Below are 27199 nucleotides of genomic sequence, written 5' to 3' on the forward strand. Positions count from 1 at the left end.
ACTCAAATGACACTGCTTCTAGGAAATGGCCCCTCATTGCTATAACCTGTGATGAAGTAAATTCAGCCCCTAGTTCAGTCCAGGCTTCCACCTGCCCAAGCCCTCAACTGTCAAGGGAAGGGGATTCAAACAGTGTCCCACTCTGATAGTGTCATTGTCTCAGAGAATGTTAAAGGAGATTTCCACTGGAGTGCAAAAGGGAGTGTGGAGGGACAGATGACGATGAATGTGCGGGGCCAGGCAGGATGAAGGGGAAAAGCAGGAGCTGGGGAAGGACTATAAAACGGCGGTGGGGGGAGAGACTTCCCTGGTGGTGCAGTGGTTAGGAATCCACCTTCCAATGCAGGGGACATGGGTTCGAGCCCTGGTCCGGGAAGATCCCACATGCCGCGGGGCAACTAAGCCCGTGTGCCACACCTACTGAGCCTGCGCTCTAGATAAGCCCGTGCGCCACACCTACTGAGCCTGCGCTCTAGAGCCCGCGAGTCACAACTACTGAAGCCCGGGCGCCTAGAGCCTCTGCTCCGCAACAAGAGAAGCCACTGCAATGAGAAGCCCGCGCACCGCAACAAAGACCCAATGCAGCCAAAAATTAATTAATTTATTAATTTATTTATTTATTAAAACAGAGGGGGCATCCCCACCATACACCAGAGGTGAGTCAGCAATCTCAACAATTTCAAGAGAGAATGGCAAATTTTGACCCAGTTCCTGACAAGCTCAGGATTCTGAGATGCAAGCCAAATCTAGCCTATTTAAGCAGAACATGAATTTATTAAAAGAATATTGGTGGGATTACATCAAACTAAAAAGCTTCTGCACAGCAAAGGAAACAATCAGCAAAATGAAAAGGCAACCTATAGTATGGGGGAAAATACTTGCAAACCATATATTTGATAAAGGGTTAATATCCAAAATATATAAGGAATTCCTATAACTCAATAGCAAAAAAAAAAAAAAAATCCAACTAAAAAATGGGCAGAGGATCTGAAAAGACACTTCTCCAAAGAAGACACACAAATGGCCAACAGGTATATGAAAAGATGCTCAACATCTAATCATGAGGGAAATGCAAATTAAAACCGCAATGTCACCTCACACCTGTTAAAGTGGCTATAATCAAAAAACCCCACAAAAGATAACAAGCATTGGTGAGGAAAAAAGGGAACCCATGTGCACTGTGGTGGGAATGCAAATGGGTGCAGCCACTATAGAAAACAGTAAGGTGATTTCTCAAGAAATTAATAGAACTACCATATGATCCAGCAATCCCACTTCTGATATATATATCCTGAAAGGAATTGAAATCACGATCTCAAAGACATACCTGCACTCTCATATTCGTTGCAGCATTATTCACAACAGCCAAGCTATGGAAGCAACATAAATGTCCATCAACGCATGAATGGGTTTTTTATTTATTTTATTTTTTAAAAATATTTATTTGTTTATTTGGCTGCGCCAGGTCTTAGTTGCGGCACACGGGGTCTTCGTTGCTGTATGCGAGATCCTCGTTGCGGTATGCGGGATCTTTTTTAGTTGTGGCATGCAGGCTCTTAGTTGCAGCGTGAGGGATCTAGTTCCCTGACCAGGTAATCGAACCCTGGCCCCCTGCATTGGGAGGGCAGAGTCTTAACCACTGGACCATCAGGGAAGTCCCTGAATTTTTTAAATGTGGTATATGCATACAATGGAATATTATTCAGCCTTAAAAAAAAAAAAAGGAAATCCTGCCATTTGCAACAACATGGATGAATCTGGAAGACATTATGCTAAGTGAAATAAGCCAGACACAGGACAAATACTACATGATACCACTTGTATGAGGAATCTAAAATAATCAAACTCATAGAAGCAGAGAATAAAATGGTGGTTGCCAGAGGCTGGGGGGAGGAAGAAACAGGGAGGTAGTAATCAAAGGGTACAAAATTTCAGCTATGCAAGATGAATAAGTCCTAGAGATCTACTGTACAGCACAGAGCCTATAGTTAATACTGTGTTATATACTTAAAACTTCGCTAAGAGGTTAGAGCTTATGTTAGATGTTCTTGTCAAAAAAATAATAACAATAAACAAAGAGGGTGGGAGGAGATTTTTGGAGGTGATGTATATGTTTGTGGCATAGATTGTGGTGACGGTCTCACAGGTGTATACTTATCTCCAAACTCATTAAGTTGTATATATTAAATATATACAACTTTTTCTATGTCTGTTATACAATGAAGTAGTTTATAAAAAAGGAATATTGGGAAACACATAAAAATTGTAGAAGGAACAGAGAACAAAGCTTGGCAGAGGGTAACCAGAAACAATGTTCAGAATCATGCTGCAGACCTAGCTGGGCACAGACACCACTGCATTCGATGCTGTGGTGGGCACTGCTGGCACCAGGGACACTGGGCCCCAGATACTGCTGCTCGAAACAAGATGCAGCTTCACTGCCCCAACTTCCATCAATAGAAAAAGACTTTACATGGTCCCAGCTTCTTTGCAACCCCAATCTTTGATTCAAAATCTGAAGAAGATGTGTTGATTGGCCTACCAAAACTCTTTGCCCATGGCCTCGCTACACGAGAGGCTGGGTATCTTAGTCCATTCAGGCTGCTATAACAAAATACCATAGACTGGGTGGCTTATAAACAACAGAAATTTATTTCTCACATTTCTGGAGGCTGGAAATCCAGGATCAGGATGCCAGGTGAGGGCCCTCTTCCAGGTTGCAGACTTCTTATTGTTTCCTCACATGGCAGAAGGGGCAAGGAAGCTCTCTCAGGTCTCTTTTACAAGGGCACTAATTCCATTCATGAGGGCTCTGCCCTCATGAATCACATCCCAAATGCCCCACCTCCAAATACCATTACCTTGGGCATTAAGTTTTCATCATGTGAATTTGGGGGGGATGGGAACATTCAGACCATAGCACTGGGTAAGGAAGGTCTGGTTTTTTCAGTCACTGTAAGATACAGATTTTGCCTCAGAGGAGATTCCTAAACCCCCATAAGAATGCTAAGTCTACACTACCCTACTCTACACTGCCTTTCCAGCTGCTGGCCCTGTCCCTCTCCACTTTACCCAGCATCAGTCCAGCTCTAAATCAACAGCAAGCTGAGACCTCTCTAGCGCTTCTAACGCACTTGATATCTTGCTGCCCGAAATGCTCTTCCTGATACTACTATGTCCCATGAATCCCTTCTTATCCTCCAACACTTAGCTTAAACATAATTTCCCCTATTAGACCAACTGAAGCTCTGCAAATATGCCAATCTCAGGAAAGGAATATCCATCCAGACAAGGGGCCTTTTTCACCTACGCTAACCCTAAGTATTTGTCAATATCCCGATTCTAGCAGGAGGCCACTCAAAACCCAGGAGTCAGGGAGGAGCAAGAGAGTAGTGAGGAAGGTCTGATCACTGTTCTCCCTCCCTCCCCTCTGTCACAGGCATTTTGATTTGACTCCTGAGATCCTGAGAATTGGATGTGAGTGGCTTGGAGAGATCCCTGCCCTATGCCTGGTTGGCATGGAGACCAGAGACTCAGAAAGTCAAATAACCCCATTTGCTAAGTACTCAGGGCAAGTCTGCTCTCATTTCAGACCAGAAAGAACCAGAGCCCACTAGGCTTCCCCCTATTATCTCAGAAGATGGGAATCATTCCGTGCACCAGAATAGCCACACAAGGTACCAAGAAGCTGTACGGAAGGTGTTGTTAAAGACATGTAAGTATCTTGGATTTGTCACATGCCAGGGGCAGAAAAGATGTGTCTGAGTTCCTAAAGAACGGCTGGGTTGTGGTGGGGCATTGTTATAGAGCAGAGGATGGGGGCAAAAAGAGCCAAGAAGAGACTGAGAAGAAGAAGGAGAAAGTAGACTTGAATGGTGGGGTAAGCAAGATAAAATAAAAACTGAATCAGACTTGGAAGCAGAAGATCCAGGTGTGAGTACTATTTCTGTCTCTTTTAAGTGTCTCACCTTGGGCAATCACTTATCCTTTTTTAACCTGCTTCCTCGTTCATTTAAAAAAACAGAAAATGCCTACTCTACCAATCTTACAGAATTGTTGTGAGGATCAAAGCTTTGGAATTTGAACTGAGTTTAAACTCCAAACAAGCCGTGTGACCTTGGGCAAATTCCTTCAACCACTTAATCTCTCTGCATCATCTGAAAATCGCAATAATACTGTAGCATTTTTTGTGAAAGTTAGATAAAATGTACATTTAAAAAAGCACCTAGGACAACCTACTGATACATGCAAATACTGAGGAATCTCCAGGGAATTCTGCTATGTAAAGAAAGCCAATCCCAAAAGAGATCCCATACTGTATGATGCCATTTATATAACATTCTTAAAATGACAAAATTATAGAACTGAAGAGCACATTATTGATCACCAGGGGGTGGAGGGAGGAGGATGTGGCTATAAAAGGGCAACTCCAGGATCCTGTGGTGGTAGAAGGTTCTGTACCAATATGTTAATACCCTGGTTGTAATAAAGTGCTACAGTTTTGCAAGATGTTACCAAGGTGGGGGCTGGGAGGACACGGCTAAAGGGTACACAAGATCTGTTTTTCCCCTTCTTACAACTGTATGTGAATCTATCATTATCTCAAAATTAAAGTTTAATTTAAAAAAACAAATACTTTCAGAAATTAAAAAAGATATGCATGAAGAGGAATATCTGTTATTTCTACTAGCAAAGCTTTTTAAAAGCTTTTTATCAATTAACAGGAAAACAACTAAGTGAAAAATATAACATCTACTCAATATATATTAGGGATTTTTTTAAAAATAATGATTATAGAGACTATACAGCCAGAATATTAGGCTATAATTTTATGTTTTAAAAATATACAAATTTTATACACTGGTATAATTAGATTTATCCAAATAAATAAAGAGTGAAAATCCAGAAAAAAAGAAAATCTAGGTAAGTCTGGTATTATTTCAAAATTTTAAAACCACCTAATACCTAATACAACATTTAGAACCTAACAGGTACTTGATAAATGATATTAGTAATATCCAAACATGAGGTAGTATCACTGCTAAATTTCAGAGAATTACCTGAAATGAGCAAAGAAGGAAAAAAAAGAACCAGTAGACTCACCTTGCACATTTTCCAAGTGGGTAGGGTGGTTAGAACTCTGTGCTCTCACTGCCGAGGGCCCGGGTTCAATCCCTGGTCGGGGAACTAAGATCCCACAAGCCGCGTAGCACGGCCAAAGAAAGAAAGAAAACAAACCAAGTGGGTTGACCACTTGTTTTTCCACCACCTTAGCACTTGGGGAAAGCTCTCTTGGAGATGGGCTTATAGTAGAGGCAGGAAGAACCAAGACTGATTCCACTGACCATGAAGGGTGCGAGATGCTGGAATCCAGAAGTGGAACTCAGTGTGGTGACCACATTTCCAGGACTTCTCAGCACCTGGTCAGGCCCAGTTGCTAGGCTGGGCTTGTGATGCCCTGAGGCACAAAAGGGAGCAGACGACTCTAAGCAATTGGATAACCTGCCCTTCCCCCAACCATTCAGTCCCCAATCAGGTCTTCAGAGTCCCCCTGACTGATGCTCAGAACTTCAGCTTCTGGCGGTCCCACAATCCAGGAGTGCGCCCAGAGGAAACCATGCCATGGATCCGGAGCCCCTGCCACTGCCTCATCAAAAGCCCAATGACCAGGTTAGGCTGGAAGGGTGAGGGTGGGGAGATCAAGGAAAGTATTCCTCCCTCCCCTCACTGAAATCCTTGGAGACTCTTTCATTTCTAGTCAGAGTTGGGAAATGGAATAGGAAGTTTGGGTCTTACCAGGGACAACTGGCCCCAGAATCTGGGCAGTGGTGGCATTCAAAGGAACTAAAGATTGGTCTGTGTCTTTGCGTTTTGCCTTATGGATATGACTTCTGAATAGATACAAGTATCTACAGCACTCCTGTGGGAGGCCTGGGGTGTTTCGGCTCCCTTCATTGCCACCTCGCACCCCTCTAACCACCATCCATTGGCAGTAGCCCCACTTCTTCATCACTACCTCTGCCCATTCTAGGTTTAAGCACCCCCCGCCCCCATCCAGCCTAACCTGGCTGAACCTGAGACCCTATCTCTCTTTTCCAGGTTTATGGATCACTCTAGTCTCAATGACAGAAACTTCAGTCTGTATTGAGCAGGAAGTGTTTGCAGAAGGACAAGATAAACTCTGGATGGAGGGCAAAGAGGGACAGAGGGAGGTGTCCTGGTTCCAATGGCTGACTAATGGGAGGAGGGGATTGAGAACATGGAATAAACAGATTGCACTAGAAGTGACTTGTGTGCCCTGGAAGTGAGGGGGAGGGAAATTATTCCAATACCCAAATTCCCGTGAGATCAGGACTGTGAGAGATTCCTGAAGGAGCCAGAACTTGGTGTTTGGTTTGGGAGGGGCCGGGGCACTGGGAAGACCACCACAGGGGGTCCTGAGCTCACGCATGGCAGGGGTCAGAGTAACAAGTCTCGGAAGACACCCCGCTCCTCGGGATGCTGACAGGCCTTAGAGTAGTCATGCTCTGTGAAGACGCTGCAGTTTCACCTTGGCAAGGAGGAAACCAGAGGAAGCCCTGTGACCACAGACGAGAGAGGTCCGCAGAGCCCCCAGACTGGGGCCTGCCTCCTACCCCAGGCTCTGCCACTTCTGACCCAACCCAGGGCCCAGAACAGCTGCAGAGAACAGGGAATTTTACAAAGAGTTTGATTTTTATTGATATTTAAATATATTAAATATTTCACTGAAATACATGGTATACACACCCTCCCCCCCTACACACACACACTGGTTACATTATAAAACCAAAGTCCATGGGCCTCCCATCCACTGACTCCCTCCCGCAACTGGCGAGGAAGGGGGCAACGTCAGCCCGGGGGAAGCACATGGCTGGCACTGCGGTACAGGGAGCCAGGGTGTGGACAGGCCCCTGCCACCTGGCAAGAAGCAGAGACAAGTCACCCAAGACTGCAGTCCTCCCACTCTGGTCTCCTTATAGCCTCATCGCCGCCCCAGGACCCCACGCAGAACCTTCCTGTCCAGGGATGTGGCTGACGGAAGGGGAGTTGACTTTCTGTCTGGACCGACTAGTCTTTTCCCCTTCTCCTGCCTTGGCTAATGAAGTGACTGATGGCCCATTTGGTTGATGCATGAAGATCCCCCAAAGCAGGCAGTACGAGCCAGAAACCAGGCTTCTGCAAGGAGCTAGGGTCAGAAAGGACACGAGAAAGGGCAAGAGTACCACCTGCCCCTTCCAATCCCCAAACCCAGCAACTCTGGGACCCTCTCTCCTCTGCCTCTCTAACGCCTCAAAGACAACGCGATCTTCAAGCAAAATCCTGGGTAATGCCTCTGGCTTAAATAGGTACAGACAGAGAAACCAAGGCACCAACTAATTCAGTCCAGAGGCAAGGAGGTTGCAGGGAAGAGGGTAAAAGGCAGGCAGGGATAGGAAGGGAATCTAGGGTCCAGCCCTCCTAACCCTCCTGCCAGCTCTTGCAGGCTTCGTGGGGACTGGGGAGCCCCGGAGCAGGCTAGGCTCAAGCTGAAGGCTGGGGAAGGCTGAGGTCCAGGTTCCCCTCCCCTAGCCCTTAGTACCAGAATCTGGGTCCTCAGAGGGATCCCATGCTACCCCAGCCCCAAAGCATACCACATCCCAGGACACCAGCTGGGGAGCCCAGGAAACTCCTGAGCCTCTGCCCACCAAACCCCAGACAGTTCAAGTGCAAGGAGCACTGTGGGCCTCAAGCAGGCGCTTGGGTCCCTGCTCCAGGCAGGGAGACAGTCATGCTGCACACGTGGCCCCCAAACGGCACTTAGGGATTTGGCACAAAAAGGATTCCTCTCGCCAGGGCCACCCTCTTGCTACCACACCCCATCCCACTCCTGTGCAACAGGGGCCTCTCTCTCCATCCCTTGAAATCAGGAATCCTGCCTTATTCCCAGAAGACAGAAGCCACAGGAAAGAGGCAACCCAGGGTGGAGAGCCAAGGAACAGGAGCACAAAGACACACAGACCAGGAAAACAGACACACACACACAGACCACCGTGCACGCACGGTTACACAGACACACACACACACAGACCACCGTGCACGCACGGTTACACAGACACACACACACACAGACCACCGTGCACGCACGGTTACACAGACACACACACACACACAGACCACCGTGCACGCACGGTTACACAGACACACACACACACAGACCACCGCGCACGCACGGTTACACAGACACACAGGCCCTCCCCAGTGCCAGAGGCTTGGGAGGACAGATTTGGGATCAGGGTCATCTTCCTCCATGCCCTGGCCCTTTTCTATTTGGCAACAGAAGGGGTAGAGATGCTCCGTGCCCCCTTGCAGCAGACAGCAAGAGAGCGCTGGGGCAGAGGGGCCTGATCCTGACCCTCGGATCAGAGTCTGGCACCACCCCCGTCCCTGGCCGGCCTGCTCTCTTTGGCACCTGCAGGCGAACATCCAGCTCCTGATCTTCTGACATCCCCACGCACACGCTTGCTCTCCGGCTGGGCATTTTCACAGTACCAATGAGACCAGATGCCCCTTTCCCTGGAGCTGTGCAGGAAACGGGGCTAATCTGAGCTGTCAGAAGTCCCTTTGTTCCCCTTTGGGGACAGATCACGGGACTAGGATTTGGCAAATGGAAACATTCCCCTGAAATATGGACAGAGCTGGGTCCCCAGAACATCTCCCTCCCGTGCCCTGTGTCTGTGAGGGAGACCTGGCTGGGGTGGGGAGTGCCCAGGACCCATGCTGGGGATGCAGGCATAGCAAAGGAAGGCAAGGATGGAGTAGGCACTCTTCAAGCCTGCCCCAGTCTTTATACAAAATATTCCCAGGAAAAAGAGGGAAAGGAAGGGCCCAGCCCTGAGCCTAGTGCCCAGACAGACAGGGAAAGGGCGGGCGTGGCAAGCTGCCATTTTAATCTCTCAGGCAGGAGACATCCCGCTGCCTCTGCTGCTGCCCCCTCCCCTGCTCCCAAAAGCTGGAAAAAAGGAGAGAAAACAGCCCCTACCCCAGTTAAGAAAGAAAGCCACTTGCATAATCCTCTTGGTATCCCCTCATTCACCAGCCTGAGGGCAGACGAGCATGGTCCACGTACAGCCTGCTGGGGTGTTCCCTTTTGTGGTCAGCAGGGTCTGGAGGCTCAGCGGCCCCTGTCACAGCCTCCCCCAGCGAGCACAGAGTCCACTCAAATGCCCACCTTGGTCCTTTCAGCCGAATTTGTAGCTGGGCCCTGCTAACTGCTGGGGCCCCCATTGAGGAAGTAGGTGGTCATCTCCCCCTTGCCCTTCACCTTGACCACCCCTCGACACTCCAGCTGGTAGCCCTTGGCCGCTAGAACCTGGTACAGGTCCGTGGTCACCTGGGGAGGTGGGGTGGGAGGGGAACCTGCTTAGCCCAGGATCCTTCCTGCTGCATTTGCAGGAGTCCAGGGGTTCTCTGCTCATGCTAGCTCCCCTCCCCCAACCCCGACTCCACCAACCAGAGAACAGCGCCACCCTTCCCCTGTCCTAGCTGACTGCAGAGAGGGCCCTGCGGAAGCCCTCTGGACCCATACCCCTCCCAGCCTCTGCTCACATCCCCCTCACCTGGATTCGGTCGGGGACCCCCGTGCTGTCCATGCGGCTAGAGACATTCACTGTGTTCCCCCAGATGTCATACTGCGGCTTCCGAGCCCCAATGACGCCTGCCACAACTGGGCCCATGTTCAGCCCTGGGGTAGGTGGGGACAGCAGTAAGCAATCGAGAGCACTGGCTGTTCCACAGTCAGCCCAGGGAGGCACCCACCTCCGGGCACCTTTAGAAGGACCCAGAGAAGAAACTGGAAAAGGGACAAGCCTCCTAGTCGTAAAGAATGGAAGATGCAGGCATATCAGCTGAGGAGCTCCCCTGAGTCAAGACGGCTATGCTAGAACAGCAGCTAATCTACCGATGCGCGCTCTGTGCCAACCACTCTGTAAGCGTTTCACACTATCTCATCCTCTCAACAGCCCCAAAAGACAGGTATCATCATCCCCACTTTACAGAAAAGATACCTGAAGTTTAGAGAAGTTAGACAACTTGCTAAATAAGCCAGTTAAGTGGAACAGCCAGAATTCAAAGCAGACAGTCTGACTCCAGAACCCATGCTATTAACCATTCCCATCCACCAGTTCATCTGAGAGGAAGTGCCTCTTATCAGACTGGCCACAGAAAAGGACACGGGTACTGGAGTGTAGCTAAACCTGGTCTTGAATCCCAGTTCAGCCGTTTACTAGCTGTATAACCTTGGCTGAGTGATTTACTCTCTCTGAGAGTCCATCTCTTTATCTGTGAAAGGGGATAATAATGTGAGGATTGATATGTGTTTTAAAAAAAAAAAAAGCCTGGGACAGTGCTTAGCACAGAGCAGGCCTTCAATAAATGATCTCTGTTCTTACTATCAGACAATAGAGGAGGTGGGAGAAAAGAAAAGCCCCACAGGACTCCTGATGGGGAATACGAGACGCCATCCCCAGCCTGCGGCCTCAGCTTCACCCAGAAACGGCCCTGGGAAAACCTGCCATCAGCCGGGCCCTCTCACCGATCTTCATCTGGAAATTGTTGAAGGAGTGCTCATTGATGTGCTTCATCTGCTCCATGAGCCGCATGGCGTAGTCGGCAAGGGCAGTGATGTGGGAGCGGCCCACCTGATCATAGGTGCTGGCATTCAGCCCAGAGGCAGCCATGTAGGTGCTACCAATCGTCTTGATCTTCTCCAGCTGCCGGAACCGCTCCTCGCTGATGATCTGGACCGCACAGGGGGACCTGGCTGTCAAGGCAGACAGGCCAAACCCAGCCCTGCCTCAAGCCTCAATCCTTGCCACGCCCTGGCCCCCTTCTCCACTTCCCTGGCTCAACACGCCCCTCCTTTCGGCAAGTGAGCCCCGCTTCCAGCTGCGGCTCTCAGTGCAGGACTAAGGAGCAGGGAAAACAGGCTCCCTCACCGGGCAGCCGTCAAAACCCAAGCCAGGACTTGAGCACACAGCTCCAGGTCAACTTCGACAGCTCGTTACAGCACCCAGAACCACAGGAGGGATATCAGGCATCAATTATTCCAACCCTCACCTTTGGGGAAACTGAGTCCCAGGCTGAGGAAGTGCCTTCCCTCCAGAATAGGGAACAACCCACTCCTGACCTGGATGTTCAGGTCACTTCTTCATATTTTGCTTCCATTTTCTCTATTCAGGGGATCATCTTGCTGACTTGGCCTTATGGGGCCATAGTCTACAGATTACCAGCTTTGTCTTCAATGACCCCCACCTGCTACCTATCCTGGTCCCTCCACAGATCCTCACATCCTCCTTTGCTCCCCAACAATGATGACCCTGCCCCACTGGGGCTGAGCTTGCTACCTGTGACACCTTCGTGAGCACCTGTCCCTGACTCCACTGTACCTACCTTTACTCCTACCCCTGACATCTCTGGGTCCCATCAGATCTCCCTTCCTCCTCCCAGTACCAACCATCCCCTCCAATCCTGGCCTTCTTATCCAAAGTTCTCCCCACTCCTCTGGTCCCCAAGTCCCCCCACCCTCTGCCAGCACCAGCCGACTGGACAAGTACCTCATCGAAGTCAGCGATGATCTCGTTGAGCAGCCGCAGGCACTCGACACCCTCATTGTTTGCCTCTAGCTCCACGTAGAACTCAGAGAAGTTGGCAATGGAGGCAAACATGACGGCCACACACTCACATGACTGATAGTAGAGCTCATCATTCCGGCGCTCCCGGGCGAGGAAGTGGGCAGCCACGTCCTTGGGCAGAATGTTATGTAGCAGCCGCCGGTTGTATGCCTGGAGCTCCTCCATCTCCTCCTTCTCCCCTGTTGCCTGTGGACACCACACCCATCACCCACTGCCCAACATTCATAAGGCATGGGTGCAGCGGTCAACACCTGGAGATGGGCATCAGAGGGAACCACGTGGAGAAGAAAGGCATGGACAGATGACGCCTAAAGAACAGGCAAAGAAGTAGAGGGGGCAGGGACAGGATGAGGCGGGGGATAGGGGACGGGCACAGAGAAGGCATGGAGCCAGGGTGGGCTCGGGGCAGCCTGAGCCCTGGCCAGCCTAAGAGATGCCTGGCGTGGCCCAGGCTCTGCCCCTAGGATCTTCCCTCACCCCAGAGTCCACCCAGTCACCTGCAGTTTCCAGAGGAAGTCCAGGCGGGCAGTTGATTCCACCTGCTGGGCATGCAGATACAGCGCCAGTGCAAACACCAGCAGAATCACGGGGGTCATATATTTGAGTGCCACCCTCCCTGCGGCTGAGCTGAGGGAAGCAGAGGCAAGCTCAGTGTCTGAAGGAGGCATATGGCAGCCCCACCCTTTGCTGCCCTAGAGCCCTCACTCACCAGTCCAGCCCACTGAAGGTCTCGTTGGAAGAAGCCCTGGCAGGAAGACACAAGAGACAAAGTCATCGGTTCTTCCTGGGTTGCCAGGTCGGGGCATGGAAGGGGAGACGGAAACTGCATTTACTGAGCACCATAAATCAGGCACTAGGCCAAGGCTTTTGCTTCTATTAACTCATTAAGAGCAGAGGTTCCACTCCTGGCTCCTCTACTCACCAGCTATGTCACCTGGAACAAGTTGCTTAACTCTCTAAGCCTCGGCTTCCTCATCAATCAAAGAGTGATCAGATCTAAATAATGCACGCAAAAGGCTTGGCAGAGCGCTTGGCATCAGCAAGCCTTCGATAAATGTTAGTTATAATAATCTTTACAACTACCTTGTGATATAGATGGCATTGCCGTTTTACGGATGAGGAAATTGAGGCTCAGAGAAGTTAATTCACCGATCCAAAGACACACAGCTAATAAGTGGCAGAGTAGGGATTCAAACAGCAGACTCCAGAGGCTTTTTCCACCGCACCATATATTTCTACCACATATCCCACGGGGTGAGGTTTTGCAGAGGAAAAGCCAGTGTGTTGTCCCAGGCAAAGCCCTCAAGCGGGAGTCAGAGTTTTGGTTCCTTTCCTAGCCAGGGCTCTACCACCAAGCAGCTGTGTGACCTATAGGTAGTTAAGAGTGGATATGAAAGCAAAATGCAAATGCAAGAGGGAATTTTTTTTTAATGTCTACCCTAAAGACCAAGGGATTTCCCAGGACTGGGGTTTCCCTGAGGTGACTGTTGGGGGTCATGTGCTGCCTCCTTTCCCCCAACATGTGAGGGGTGAGTGGTAGCATTCCAAGGGCACAGGGGGCTCACAGCGACCCAGCAGGGTCAAGAGGCTCCTGGGGGATTAAAGGGGCTGAGGATAAACTCACAAGCCATGGACGCCAAGCAGTAGGTCATAGTTGTCAAAGATGGTGGCCGGGGGACCCAGCAGAAGCAGCACCAAATAGATGAGCCCCAGAACAAAGATCATGGCCAGCTTCCCGATGCTACTGATGTGCAGGAAGACGGAGCTGGCCAAGAGACTCAGCAACATGTTCCCGACGAAGTACTGGGGAGCAACGGCAGAGGCAGTGTTGGGTGAAGGCAGAGGCCATGGCGCTCCCATGCAGGGAGAACGCTGCACGCCCCCACCTGACCCAAGCTCCCCTCCACAACCTCAAACCCAAACCTCCTTCACCCTCCACACACCCCTAAAGCACACCAGGGCCCCGGGCTGCTCCTGGAGTTGGGAGACTCTGGTGAGATCCTGGGTCCCCAGTGCCCATCATCAGGGTTGGCACAGAAGGGTCGATAAACGGAACTGATCAGGACACCCCCCACCCCTTCCGAGCACCACTTGGACACCTCAGGGAAGCTGCAACTGGATGCGGTGCCCTCACACAGGGGAGCATCCAGGCCCAGTGAGTAATTGAGCTGCTGCAGGTGGCAGGCGGTGATGTCAGCAGGCGTTAAGTTCAGCATCCGGGCTGCGCAAGTCCGTATGGGGGTGTGGTTACAGGTGAACTGCAAAAGTCGGGGGAGGTATATCAGGGTAACCGGGGAGGGGAGGGGTTACAAGGGCCATGCCTTATAACCCAGGGGCCCTACACCCCAGGGGCCCAACTTCTCACTGAGGGATGACAAGAGGTAGGGGGAGCAAGGAGAGAGGACAGGGGTTAACCTCACCCTTGCTTTGGGCAGGAAATGTGTCTCATTCCTCTCTGTACCCCCAGCACCCAGAACAGTGCTTGGAACAGAGGAGGGGCAGAAAAATTCCCACTGGAACTTTACCATGTTGGCGATGGCAGAGGTGAACACAAGCAGGACGGAAAAGATGCCAACCGCAGTGCTGTGTGCCCGCGAGCGGACGATGCTGCGAGACAGACGTCGCAGGGCCGCAGGGAACAGCTGCCGGGAGGCGGGAGACAGAGAGACGGAGGCCACGTCAGCCAACGGGTAAGGTCACCCAGGGATGGGGCCCAATGGCAGAGGCTCGGCCTTCTCCTCCCTCCCCGCCCTTGGCCTGGCCTCCCCCACCAGCCCTGGAAGGCCCCCCACGTACAGAGCCACAGGAGTACACGGCGCAGGTCAGCACGGTGACCAGCAACAGCAGGAAGATACTGGCATAGATCCCAAGCATCAGGGCTGAGCTGGGGCGGAAGAGGGCCAGGGAAAATGTTACTCTGGAAGATCTGGACATCCTCGTCCCACTCCCTGGGCAGGCGGGCTGTGGGCCCCAGGGACCGTGTGCTTGCGAGGATGTTTAGGAAGGTTGTGGGAAGTGGTAGCGGGAAGAGAAGCCAAGCGAGGAGGGACAGGGCTCTCACGGTGGGAAGACGAGGAGTTGGATGAAGCAGATGAAGCAGAAGACCAACAGGGCACAGGCCACGTAGGCTCCGAAGCGGGGGTCCACCTTTCGCGAGTACTGAGGGAGAGGAGACTGAGCTGGGCGCTGGCTCCGCCCTGGGGAAGGCAGGGCACTACCAGTTGGCCCAGTTGATATGAATCCCCACTTTGCCCTGTGGTCACCTCCCCACTCCCCAGAAACCTCTCCCCATTCCCCAGAAACCTCACCTGTGCTCAGACTTCCCTGCCGGGACCTCCCCTCCTCCCCCAGCCCTCCTCCTTCTGCCCTTGCATCCCCCAAACCTTCTTTTCAAGATCCTCTCTCTGGAAGGTGAGCAGGAACCGGCGCACGTGGTCCTTGCGCAGCTGATCGATGCTGCGGGCATCGATGGCACGGCCCAGGAACTCGTCTACCTCATCCTCAGGGTTCAGGGCGTCCTGGGCACCCCGGCTGAGGGCAGGGGACATGGCTTCACCAGGTGCCTGAGCACTGCCATGTGACAGGCGATGAGAAGGGAGGGGCACAGGAAGCACTCAAAGAAGGAGTGTGAGCGGGATGGGTGGCACCTGCTCCCGTAAGACACATCTAAGGTCCAGGGAAGAGGGGGATCTCGGCTCCCCGCAACCCCGCCCCAGGGTGCAAGTGCCTTCGCCCAGCCCTTCTTCCCTACTCAACAACCTGACTTACTTGTCTTTGCTGGAATCATCAATGCCCTGGAGAAAGGGACAGAGTGTGCGAGTGAGGTGAAGGGCAGGCGACCTTCACCTCTACAATCCCTTCCCCACCCTCAGCACTGCGCTGAGGGCTCTCCCCACAGACTCTGGGGGGATTGGGACCCCTGGGGTGAAATCATCCCTCCTATCCCCAATTCCAGAAACTACGGAGACGGCAGCCATGACAAGGAAGGCAGCAGAGGCAAGGAGGACACAGAGTGCTGAGGGAGACGGGAGAGCGAGGCCCCAGGTCCCGGCGCCGTGGGCCCCTCACCATCTGCCGGAAAGCCTTGGAGTCCTTGGTCCGGGAGAAGGTGCGGTCGGGCACCCAGCGTGGCATCAGCCCCTCCATGGAGTTGGCCCGCGCCCGCTGCAGCTTGGCCAGCATGGCCTTCTCCTCTTTCTGTGTGGGCAGCGTGGGCACAGGCTGGGAAGAGTGGCCCGGAGAAGGCCTCTGCCAGCTCCCCCCATCTGCCCCTCTCCCCGTCTGCCCACCGCCGCCCTACCCCGGCCCTGACCCGTTTCTGGCTGGCTCCCAGGATGAGGAAGGTCTCAATGTGCTGCTCCTTGAGGTAGGCGTTGCGCTCCCCGCCGCGGCCCGGCTCCACCTCGTAGTCCCCGTTCAGGTACTGCAGCGTGGCCCGAGTGATGTGGATGCGGCTGCGCGGGCGGGACAGGAGGGTGAGAGCCCTGCTCTGCCAGGGGCTCCCACCCCTCGCCCCCTGGACGCACGCTCACCCGGCCCGGCCCCCGGCCTCCATGTGATTGGCCAGAGTCACGTCATTGGACCACACATCGAACTGCCATTTCCGCAGGCCAAGGACGCCGCAGTGCACGCGCCCGCTGTGGATGCCCACGCGCATGTTCACGTTCACACCTGTCACCTCGCGCACCAGCCTGGGAGGAGGCGGCCAGGCTTAGCCCCCCGGCACAGTCCTCCCCACTCCCAGCCCAGAGCCCAGGCCCTGTGCTCGCCTTGGAGCCAAGCGGGCAAGGACAGACCCAGTCGCAGGGCACACGGCACACCCTCAGCAGGACACGGGCAAGAGGCTGCATGGGGCCCAAGGACAAATGTTTGGGAACCCTGCTCACCAGCAGGGGCCCAGCAGCATCTTATGGGACTGACTAGGAGAGGAGGAATCACTACCCTCCCTTTGGGCCTACTCAGTTGGCATTTTCTCCAGCCCAAATCCCCCTCACCCTGGCTCCCCCTACCCCACCCCAGCTGGCTGGAGTCTAAGGTGCACATGGGTCTTCACACAGGCTGAAGAAAGATCCTTTCCCCTCCCCAGTGATGGATCTCCAAGACAGGGAGACAGCCAAGACTGAGAAAAAGTCCTGAGGACACATCAAAGGGTAGGAGCAGGCTGGGGCACCCTCAGTTCCAGGAAGCCTGGGAGGGGACGGTGCTCACGAGATGGCCTCGATCATGTCCACCCCCATCTCCACGCAGCAGTGGGCATGGTCTGCCCGGGCCTCCGGCAGCCCTGACACACAATAGTAACAGTCCCCTAAGATCTTGATCCTCAGGCAGTGATTTTCCTAAAGGAGAAAGAGTGGGGGGAGAGTCACCTTCACTCCAGCCCAGCCTGCCTGGCCCACTACCCTCACTGCAGATTCCATCGGCCCCCATCCCCCAAGGCCACTGCCAATGAGGCTTGCCCTCACCCCGTCGGCCCCACCCCCAAGCCCTAGCACCCTCACCGCAGCCAGCTTGTCAAAGCGGGCAAAGAGCTCGTTCAGGGTCATGACCAGCTCCTGCGCCGTGCACTGGGATGCCAGGCTGGTGAAGCCTTCAATGTCCGCAAACAGGATGCTGAGGACGATGGCAGAAGATGGAAGGGCCATGTGGCCCTCAAAGACTCCCAGATCCCGCACCTCTCCCGGCATCCTCCCCACCCCCACCCTACCTGACATTGTCATGCTTCTGGATGTAGATCTTGTGAAACATCATGTCTTCTTTCTTTGTGTTGATGTCTTCTTTCATCTCCATGGCAACATGCTGGGGCAACACGGACAGCAGCAGCCGCTCCTAGACCAGTGGTTTCAACAGAGGACCACTATCTTCTTGGCCTCACATTTTAATACTTCCTGGTCCCTCCACATCCCCAAAACCCTCCCAGACCTCTCTGGAGACCTGAGCTTCCCTTCTGGACCGTGGCCTGACCCTCCCCCATTAGAGTCCTCAGCAGACATACATCCCGGCCTTCTCTGACTACACCCCACTCAACCCCTCAGATGCACTCCATCTACTCCCTCCCACCCTCAGACAGGACAGGAACCCCAGTGTCAAAGGGCCTCTGTGATGCACAATCAGGGGGAACCATTCACACTGTTCCATGGAGTTGCATGAGATGGTGGATCCAATCTGCAAGCTATTTGCAGGTGAGATGGGGGAAGGCCGTGATCAGAGGGGGCAGCCCCACCTGCTGCCGATTCTCATGCTGCAGGTGCAGCCGGGCCTGGATGTAACCACGGGTCTCCTGAAAGGCCTGGCGCTGAGACACCTCAGCCGGGTAGTGTGTGCAGATGCCAATGACATTGGTGCAGAGGAACAGCAGCATGTTGGCACCGAGCTGCAGAGGGGTGGCAGAGGCAAATGGTGACCACCCCCAACACACACAGGTGCAACTAGCTAGGCTCTCTGTAGATGCACTGTTTTGGGGAGGAAGCCAGGATCCTGTGCCCTGTCTTTCCCAAGCTGTCCCCACCCCTGCAATACCTCCCCATCCCCACAGGACTCCAGCTCCCTGCCTGGATCACTCCATGGCTAGAAATGTGATCTTCTCACAGCTCCTGGGAGCAGAAGCACCAACCAGGGCCAGGTAGGTCACAGGGCCTGGGCCCAGCACACTATGACTCCCTGCCCCACAAACACCCCAAACAGAAGACAAATGATGCTCCTTCTGCATGTGGTTCTCCTTACAGGACGACACCCAGGAGACCTGAGCTCTACATCTTCCTGTGAGTGCCCAGGACAAGTCACCTCATCTCTAGGGACCTGTATGCTCATCTAGAACCTGGAGAGGGAGAATAAGATCTCCAAGGTCCCTCCCTGCCCTGACATAAATTAATATAATAATAATTCTACTATTATTATTACTGGAGCTAATTTGTTGGCTGCCTACTAATGTGCCTAGATTCTACAGGTGTCCTCTATATGTTAACGAATGTATTTCTTACAACTCTATGAAATCAGTAGCACTATCTCATTTGAAAGGTGAGAGACTCAGGCACAGAGAAGCTATGTAACTTGCCCAAGATCACACAGCTGGTAGTAGCCAGTGTGGGACTTGAGCCCAGGACAGTCAGACTCCAAAGCTGTGTCCTAACCCTACTGTAAACTACATTCCAGGTTCCCAGGATTCCTACTCACTCCACTCACCTAAGCTCTTGAGGCCCAGCCTCAGAACCCAGGCTTGGCAATCATCAATTCTACTGACACAAAGAACCCTTCGGAACTGGGATGGGGTGCCACCATGCCTGGGCCACCCCCAACACTCGGCCCAGCCAGGCCCCATACCCTAGGACCCCGATCCTAGGATGTTCCGCCCTCAGTCAGCAGCAGCAGCACTGACTGGAGAGCAAGTCTAAGGGAAGCCGACCTCAGTGTTTCCGGAAATTCAGGGGTTAACCTGGAACTTGTGGCTCCACCCCAGAGTTGGCTGGGGCAGGGCTCTGGTTTGGGGAGAAGGGAGGGCAAGAGCACCAATTGGAAGCCAGGAGTTCTGGGCTCTGCCCGGAACCAGAACTAGTCCTGCAAACTTGGGCATGTCACTCAATCTCTGGGACCTTGGTTTCATTTTCCTTGGGTAAGATGGAGGGGTCTGGCTAACCCCCAGCCATCTCCAGCTCCCGTCCTCTAGGATTGGCCTCCCAGCTTCCCTTCTCAGTCCAGCTCACAAGGCCCCCCCTCCCAGCAGCAGGGGTGAAGAGGGGGGGGTACACTATCTCCCCCGGGGGTTTCTAAGAATAGCCCCCAGTGGGGGAGAAGGAAAGGGGGGCAAACCAGGCAACTTCCCTTCCTGGCCCCAGGAGCCCAAGAGGAAAATGTGAGTCATGGTGGAGGGAAGGGAAAGGGGGACAAGAGACCGAAATAGATCTGTACACAGACCCCTATCCGACTGTGAGAAAAAATGGATGTCAGGGCACTGTAGGAGACTCCAGGCTGGGCTGGGGCACTGGGTGAAATTGCTCAGTGTGTCTGAGTGAGCAGGTCATAGGAGGATGAAGGGGCTGGATCCGGGAAGGGGCTGACCAAGGAGCCTAGAAAGGAGGCCACAGCCCCATCCAACCCAGAAACCCGTAAGCCAGCTGGGTGCAGAGAACCTGTACGCCAACTGGATGTAGAATCTAGGCATGTTCTCAGCTCAGAGAAGTGGTATGGGCTGCCCTGGGCCCAAGGACTGGCACAGGGCAGGGGCAGCTTTCTTCACTCGCCCACTGGGTGAGGCTGCAGCTGGGTGCCCCGGAGAGGCCGGAGACTGGTATAGTCCTGGCCTCCATGGGACTGCGCCTCCCCGGTCAGGCCCTGGGCTTGGCTCTGGGCACCATGCCAGCTGAGAGCAGGGAAGAGACACCCACCTACCCCAGCCAGCCAGAGAGGATGGGGGAAGGGAGGCACCACCTCCAAGCTCCTCCTTCCCCAAGAGGGCAGTCCAGCTCCAAAGCCCAGTGTGACAGCTACCCTGGAGAAAAACTGGGGGCTAGCAATGGCAGAAGGACCCTGGCCCTTTAAGAGACCTGACACTGCCCTGCGGGTATGTGCTCCACAAACAAACTGGCTATAAGGTTACTCTTAAAAAGGTACATTCTGTTCCACAGGCTGGGCAGGGAAGGGCATCATGCCAGAGCACCCAGCTTCGCACCCTGGGAGCCCCAGGCAACTTCCTCTTTGTAGGTGGGGCTAGGGTGGGCTACAGGCCACAAGCCCTGGGCAAGGCAGAGGCTGGCTCCCCCAAACCTTGAGTGAGACAGAGGACAGCACCATCTAAACCAGGGTGCCAATGGAGGGATCACGAGGTGTGCTGGCTGGGGGGCTGTGCCTACAGCCGCCCCTAAAGGATCAGCTGGGCAAAAGCCCCTGTCCCTGGTCAGGGGGATGACACGAGACAGCCAACTCCACCGGCTCACATCTCTCTGCAAGGGACATCCGGAAGTCCCTTCACTGGGAACCATCCCCTACAGCATCCCCGCAGCTCCCTGCCTCCAGGTGAGAGCGCTACCCTGTCGGGTGTTACTCCACTCAGAGAGGGTGGGGCCCTGAGAGCAACATCATGAGGTAAGTACTATTTTTATCCCAGTTCTACAGACTGGGAAACGAAGGCTGGGAGAGGCAAGGTTAGCTGTCTACGATCTCCCAGAGAAGAATGCAGCCCACTGGACAACCAGGGCTGCCTGCAGCCAAACCTCTGCGACAGCCTCACCTCACACACCACTCCGAAGCCAGAGGCGGAAGCCCACAGGGGCAGAGAGCCTCAAGGCAGGCTGCCAGAGCCCTGGTGCCCAGTGGGAAGAGGGCAGGATGCAGTCAGAGCCTAAAGCCCCTCTCGTCAACAGTCCAGCCCCAAACTACTCCCGGCCCAGGACAGAACTGACCCACTCATCACCTTCCCGATCCTCCCGGGGCTGGCCTCCGTCCAGGAGAGGCAACTCCTCCCTTGCTAACTCCACCCAAAACCTACTCGATCCCTCCAGATCACCACCTAGAGCTGCCCTGCAGGGAAGGCACCAGGCCCTGAGTCTCAAGTGTCAACTTGGGGCCAGAGAAGCCAAAGTCTGGATATAGCCTACCCAGCCCTCTCAGCCCTGCCCCAACCCTGGGGCTAAATGTCGCCTGCCCACCTCCAGCCTTACTTTGGGGCTCTACAGATTATGCTATTTCAAGGGCCTCAGGCTAAAGAGCTGTAGACTGTGGCCCATGGGGACAGAGCACAGGCTTTAGGTTCTGGAGCCTTCCCTTCCCTCAGCAGTGCCTTCTGCCCCAGATCCCAAATGAAGACCCACCCCTCCTCCCAGATACAGCCAGACGTCCCTCACCCGTGTCCACCCATGACTCTCCCACCCTCGATTAGCAGACCCCTTCTCGTTCCCGGACTGTGCCCCCACGCCTACCTCCCCGACCACCCACCTGCTTCCAGAGGAAGGCATCACCACGGTTGAGTTGCCAGGCCAAGATCAAGTGCAGGGTGGAGAGGCCCAGGCCACTGAAGACAGCGGCCCGCATGCGGATGGGGAGGAGCGTGTAGGTGATGTAGACGAAGAACACGGGGCACCAGAGGCCTACAGAAGGGCTGTGAGGGCTGGCTGCCAGGGCGCCGCCGACCTGCACCGCTGCCAGGACGCCCAGCACCACGTAGCTCACCAGCCACATGGAGTCCTGGCGGAAGCTGTGTCGGTTGCACACCACCATGAGCGCCACGAAGAGGATGGCGGCGCAGGCCAGCAGCGCCACGTAGGCAGGCTGAGGGTGGGCAGGCGCCGCGTGGAAGGCCAGCAGCACGGCCGTGAGCAGCACGAGCACCGCCATCAGCAGTGTCAGGCTGCTCTGGTTCATCTGGAAGAAGTACCTCTGGTACAAGCGCTCCAGCTTGGCCGAGCGGAACTGCTTCGACTGGAACACCTGCACCAGCCGGCGCCAGCAAGCTCGCCTGCTCCTGGCGGCCGCGTCGGGGGCCCCCTCAGCGGCCCCGACTGCCACGGTCGCCTCAGGGTCCTCGAAGCCCAGGGCCACGGCCCGCAGTCCCAGCTCCAGGCCCTTGCCTGGGCCACCCCTCCGGATGAAGGCCTCATCCTGCCAGGGGCACCGAGGCGCGGCTGCGGGGGTCGGGCTGGGTGGCTGTGCGCCCTGAAAGCAGCTCATATAACGGGGTGTGCAGAAGCCGCTGGAGCGAGTCCCGCGGCGGGGACGCTTCTGCCCATTGCGCTCGCCCCAGGCTGTTTTCCGTTCATCCACTTTGGGGACCAGGAGGCCACTAAACCATGACATCCTGCTGGGAGGAAAGGAATGAGGTGGTGTTAATACCACCGTCACGGCCGCCACCAGCAGCTTTCATTAACCGAGTGCTTCCCATTACCAAGCTGAGCACCTCAGACACATCCTCCTCCTGAAATGACTCTGAGGAAGACCAGGGCATCCCCATCCACCAGGTGAGGAAACTGAGGCAGAGGGAGGTGAAGTCACTTGCCCGAGATCAAGCAGCCACTCAAGTGTGAGAACCAAAATTCTAACCCAGATCTGTCTGACTCCAAAGCAATTCATTTAAACATTCACCTCTTCCCTAAAAGGCACTGATTTCTTGGTGGTTACAGACCCACTTGAGTGCCTGTCAATGAGAAACGCCGCCCAGTTCAGGAGAGAGAGGGCACAGCCCAAGCAGGGTCAAGCACCACCCCGCACTGGGAGACTGTTGCCACTGGTGTCCCAGTGGAACCTGATCCTCTGATTTTTCAACAGAAGCTTAATTTTTAAAAATGGAGGCTTTAACATGACATCTCCTGACTTTTAAACGCTGGCAAGTAATTCACATTTTTCAACACTGCAAGCCAAATAAATCACATCTACGGAATGAATTCAGCCTGTGAGCTGCCAATCAGTGACCTCTGTACCACAGGGAATCTCTTTCCACATCCGTCCCCATCACACTCACACACTGTGCACACTTCACCGAGTTAAATTCAACTCCTCCCTCCGGTTACAGCTTAAACATAACTTCCTCAGGAAGATGTCCCAGCTCCCCCACCCAGACTAAGTTTGGTCCCCTGTTCACTCTCCATACATTTCCTCCATGGCACTGATCACCATTATCATTAAATCATCCCTTGTTTAATGTGTGACTCTGCTCCTCTGACTATAAATGTTAGGAGGGAAGGGATGATATCTATTTTGCTCAGAGCTTTATCCCCACCCCAGGTACCCCAAGTACTGAGCCTGGCTCATAGTAGGAACTCAACCAATTTATAAGTTGAAAAGAGAGAAAGAAACCAAGCTCAAGAGCATTGGTATGGAGAAGCTAACGTGAAATAATAATAACGATATGATTCTTCATCTTTCTCACTGCACTCCAGTCCTCTTAACCTCTTTGCTGTTCCCCAACACACCATGCACGGGACAGCCTGGGACCTTGGTGCTTGCTGTTCCCTCTGCCTAGAATAAGAGCTCCTCCAGGTCACAGCTCAAATGTCCCCTTATCAGTGAGCTTTCCCTGACCACTCTATTAAAATAGCAACCCCCCTTTCCTGGAGCTCCCTATCTCTCTTCCGAGCTTTATGCTTTATTTTTCTCCACAGCTCTTATCAGCAGCTGCCATTCTATATATTTTTCTTTTTTGTTCATTGTCTGTCTCTCCTAACTGGAATGTCAACTTCATGAGGGCAAGGATTTTGGCCTGCTTTGCTCACTGCTGCATCTGCAACACCTCGTAGGGTCTAAATAAATGTTCGTTGAGTAGATAGGTGGGTAGGTGGGTGGATGGATGGATAACACTCCCATGCACTTTCCCTCTGCTTGAAACTTTTCGAGGTCCTTTCACATACCTAAGTCCATCTGATCTTCACCAAAACCCTGTGAGGCTGGTCCTGTGGCCATCTGGGGCACAGGACAGATTTGACAGCAAAAAAAAAAAAAAGAAGAAGAAAAAGAACTGAGGTCCACGGTGGTTTTATACAGCTGGCCCAAGTTCTAGAGATCACAAGTAATCAAGTCAGCCCCAAATCTCACGTCTCCAGGAGGGAAGTGTCTTGACCTGGGGGGGGGGGGGGTAACTCCATGACAACACCCTCAATGTGTCTCCCAGCTGAGCCCAGCTCAGGAGAAGGCGAGGGTGAGAGCACTGCCACCCATGGATGCCTGCGTCCCCACCAAGGCCACCCTCCTCCATGCCCACGGGGCACCCTGAGGGGCTCCTCGTACTTAAACCTGCAGAGCTAGCAGCACTGACATTTGTACTCACTAGGGGACAAGGGGGAGAATACCCAGAGCTTGCCCCAGGTGGCCACAGGACCAGACGCTCAAGCCACAGAAGCAGTGCTCCAAGCAGACACCCAGGGGCCCACAAAGCAGAAGGCGGACTGGGGACCTCTCTGCACGTGGGAAACCCCCATCTCTGGTACACCCTCCACCAAGTTCTCTTGGCATCCCTTCTCCTATATCCCACGGAGCAGCAGGCCCTTCAACCCCTTAACATCACCAACGGCACCATCTGGAGGGACAGATCAAAAATCCAAGACTTTTGGTCAGGCTGACATTTGGCAAAGGTCACCAAAGAAAGTCTGGCTCTTCAAAACACTTCATTAGAAACAAGATCTTTGGAGTGAGACCACGTTTCAAACCTTATTGTGATTCTTTGCTAGGGTCGCGGCCTTGGACAAGTTACTTCACCTCTCTATGTCACTTTCTTCATCTGTAAAATGGGAACAATAAGAGTTGCGAGGAAAGAATGTAACAGCACCCGTCAGGCATGTAGTACACACTCAATAAACATTAGCTCTTCTCCTCACCCTACACCACTTTGAACCCAAAACCCTGCCAGTGTCCAAGAGATGGAAGGACAGGAAAATTGTGAGCAAAAACCCACACCTCCCCAGCCAGTCAGACGCCTGGCCCTATCAGTCCCTGTGTCCTCGGCTGTCAGTCCCCAGAGCTGCGTGAGACAGAGCCCAGAGTAAGCAGGTTTCCCACCGCCCCCCATGACATTTTGCTTCAGCCTCCTCCCCCTCGCCAGTCCCCTGACCTGTCCTCACCGCCCCCCCACCCCACTGGCCAGACCTCTGGTCCCAAAAGACCTGTTTCTGGCTATGCTCCCAGCCCCCTGGAAGCACAGCCTAGCATGTGGCTCGTACCCACAGAGGAAGGCGTGTACACTGTCCAGGGGAATGCATGACCCTCCCAAGAACACCCTGACCCCACAAGTGGCTAGCTTCAGAGATCTGTAATTGTCCAACCAACTGCAACCATCCCACCCTGGGCTCCATTCCAGGCACTGCCCATCTTGGAGAACTTACTCCTGGCACCCCACGCCAGGCTGGTATGGCAGGGAACAGGGCAGGGCACTGTTCAAAGCCACAAAACTTCCCTATATGGGGCCCCAACCCTCCTTGTCCAGGAACCCATCACTACGAACCACAGACCACCTCCTTCCTCCCCAGAGATAGGCTCCTGAGCTTGTGCCTCCGAGCCCCTCCTTCCCTGGGTCCTGGTTTCTTTGGTCTCTCTCACAGATCTGCTACTCCAGGCACCACCAGCTCCCATGGATGGAGCCATGTCCATTCAGCCTGGCAGACCGAGGCCCAGTGTCTCCCAGACCCCAGGTCCCTCCCGAACCTGGATCCTCCAGCCTGAGACCCAGAGTCTGAAGCAGGCCAGGGCGCAGCCCCAAGGATGGCTCTGCGCGCTGCTTCGCCCAAATCCTCTTCCTGGTCACCTCTTGTTCCCAGGAGGTGGCAAAAGGAAGCTCCAGAGGATTTAAAAGGACTTCAGAAAGTTCATGGAAGAAGGCACTGCCCAGGCAGGGCACTTCAGTGCCAGCACCGCCCACCAGGCTGGGACGTGGGCCTCAATTCCAGTCCTGTCCAGATGTAGAGAAACCTCCCCAGGGCCTGTATCTGGAGGTCCAGCAACCCTTCTCCTCCCTTCCCCAGCCCTTGGTCTCCCTAAAGACTGCACTGAGGTCCCATCTCCACCCCAACCATACAAACCCCACCAGGGTCCTCCAGTCACAGGGGTACTCCGGTAAGCAGAGGGTATAGGAAAAGAGTCCACCGCCTGATGCCACCTCTAGCTTTTCAGTCAGGCCCCAGACCCTGTTCTGAATAAAGTCTGCCCACCCTGCCCACCCTGCAGCGGGCCTGGACACCAGCCCTTTCATTCCCAAGGTCTGGGGTGAGGGGAGGGGGACTCCTGCAGACAGAGGGCATCCCTCCCTCCGCCCAGGCTGCCTCCCCTTCCCCGAAGCACAATCACACTCTACCTCAAAGTCGGAGGCTCACCCACAGCCCAGCTGCAAAAACCTCAGGACAGCCCCTCCCCCAGCACATGCCTCTCCCCCTCTTCCCAGCAAGCCGGGAACTCGCCCCGGGTGGAGGAAGGGAAGCACAGGGCAGGGAGTGAGGGTGGGAGCCTTGAGCCCCGGACCCAGGATTCCTCGATCCCCCATCTCCTCCCGGACTTCCCTCCGCCAGCCTCGACGGCCTCGGGCTCCCCCCGCGCCGGCTTCCGCGCCCGGACACAAAACTCCCGGGAGCCGCGCGGGAGTCTGCCAGCCACACGGAGACCCGAGCGCCGAGCGCCGGGCGCCGCCGCCTCCCCAGACGCTCCTCCGCGCGGTCTCACCTGCCGGCCGGGGTCGGCGCCTCCCCGGGGCCTCCGCCCCGCCGCAGCCGCGGGCTCCGGCCGGCCGGCCGGCCGTCCCGCGGTCCTGCTCCGTGCCCGCGCGTCCCGGCCGTCCCTCCCGCCGTCCGCAGTCCGCCCGGCCCTCGCCCCCTCCCTTGTTGTCCAGCGCAGCCGCCCTCTACCCCGGATCCAGAAGTCCCCTCCCCGCCGGCTCCCGGACTCCCCGCCTTAAAGGCACAAGCTCCTTTTGTCTGGACACCCCCTCCCCCTCCCCGGACGCCGGGCAGGGTGGCCGGCTCCCCTTCGGAGGAACGGGGTAGGGGTGGGCGAGACCGAAGAATGGAACCCCTCCCTCCGCGCGCCCCCTCCTCTCCTCCGGCCGCTCC

The 27199-nt window shown here is 54.4% G+C and overlaps 2 protein-coding genes across 7 annotated transcripts in view; one reads left to right on the forward strand and one right to left on the reverse strand.

Annotated features, from left to right (window-relative positions):
• SPMIP11 (sperm microtubule inner protein 11) overlaps positions 1 to 6284 on the forward strand; it is a 115316-nt gene extending 109032 nt beyond the window's left edge. For both annotated transcript variants that reach the window (XM_082352561.1, XM_082352562.1), the window contains exons 2-4: positions 3593 to 3715; positions 5526 to 5670; positions 6100 to 6284. In XM_082352561.1, the coding sequence (XP_082208687.1) occupies positions 3593 to 3715; positions 5526 to 5670; positions 6100 to 6148 (317 nt within the window). In that variant the 3' untranslated portion in view covers positions 6149 to 6284. The remainder of the gene's footprint in view (positions 1 to 3592; positions 3716 to 5525; positions 5671 to 6099) is intronic.
• Positions 6285 to 6695: 411 nt separating this feature from the next.
• Positions 6696 to 26989, reverse strand: ADCY6 (adenylate cyclase 6). Of its 5 annotated transcripts, none has more exons than XM_082352353.1 (22): positions 26814 to 26988; positions 21615 to 22476; positions 17911 to 18060; positions 17395 to 17516; positions 17189 to 17300; positions 16899 to 17026; positions 16223 to 16381; positions 16003 to 16144; positions 15759 to 15887; positions 15459 to 15484; positions 15074 to 15221; positions 14752 to 14849; positions 14487 to 14574; positions 14216 to 14332; positions 13790 to 13948; positions 13315 to 13493; positions 12400 to 12435; positions 12188 to 12317; positions 11613 to 11876; positions 10592 to 10796; positions 9618 to 9742; positions 6696 to 8580 (listed from the first exon to the last, which is right to left on the reverse strand). In XM_082352353.1, the coding sequence occupies exons 2-22, from the start codon at positions 22470 to 22472 to the stop codon at positions 8542 to 8544; spliced, it is 3414 nt and encodes a 1137-aa protein (XP_082208479.1). In that variant the 5' UTR covers positions 22473 to 22476; positions 26814 to 26988; the 3' UTR covers positions 6696 to 8541. The 5 variants fall into 5 exon arrangements, with proteins under 5 accessions (XP_082208479.1, XP_082208478.1, XP_082208481.1 ...); XM_082352352.1 differs by having other exon boundaries at positions 6696 to 9391; positions 26814 to 26987; XM_082352355.1 differs by lacking the exon at positions 16223 to 16381 and having other exon boundaries at positions 6696 to 9391.
• Between the last annotated feature and the right edge of the window lie 210 nt (positions 26990 to 27199).

The sequence above is a fragment of the Balaenoptera borealis genome, assembly GCF_965194805.1.
Source record: "Balaenoptera borealis genome assembly, chromosome: 13".
In the NCBI taxonomy this organism is placed as follows: domain Eukaryota; kingdom Metazoa; phylum Chordata; class Mammalia; order Artiodactyla; family Balaenopteridae; genus Balaenoptera; species Balaenoptera borealis.

Coding starts and splice junctions, on each gene's coding strand:
- ADCY6 (XM_082352352.1), bottom strand. CDS start 22,472: ATGTCATGGTTTAGTGGCCTCCTGGTCCCCAAAGTGGATGAACGGAAA. Junction 12,318..12,399: donor ACCTTCAGTGGGCTGGACTG/GTGAGTGAGGGC, acceptor TGCTTCCCTCAG/CTCAGCCGCAGGGAGGGTGG. Junction 9,392..9,617: donor GGGTCCCCGACCGAATCCAG/GTGAGGGGGATG, acceptor CCACCTCCCCAG/GTGACCACGGACCTGTACCA.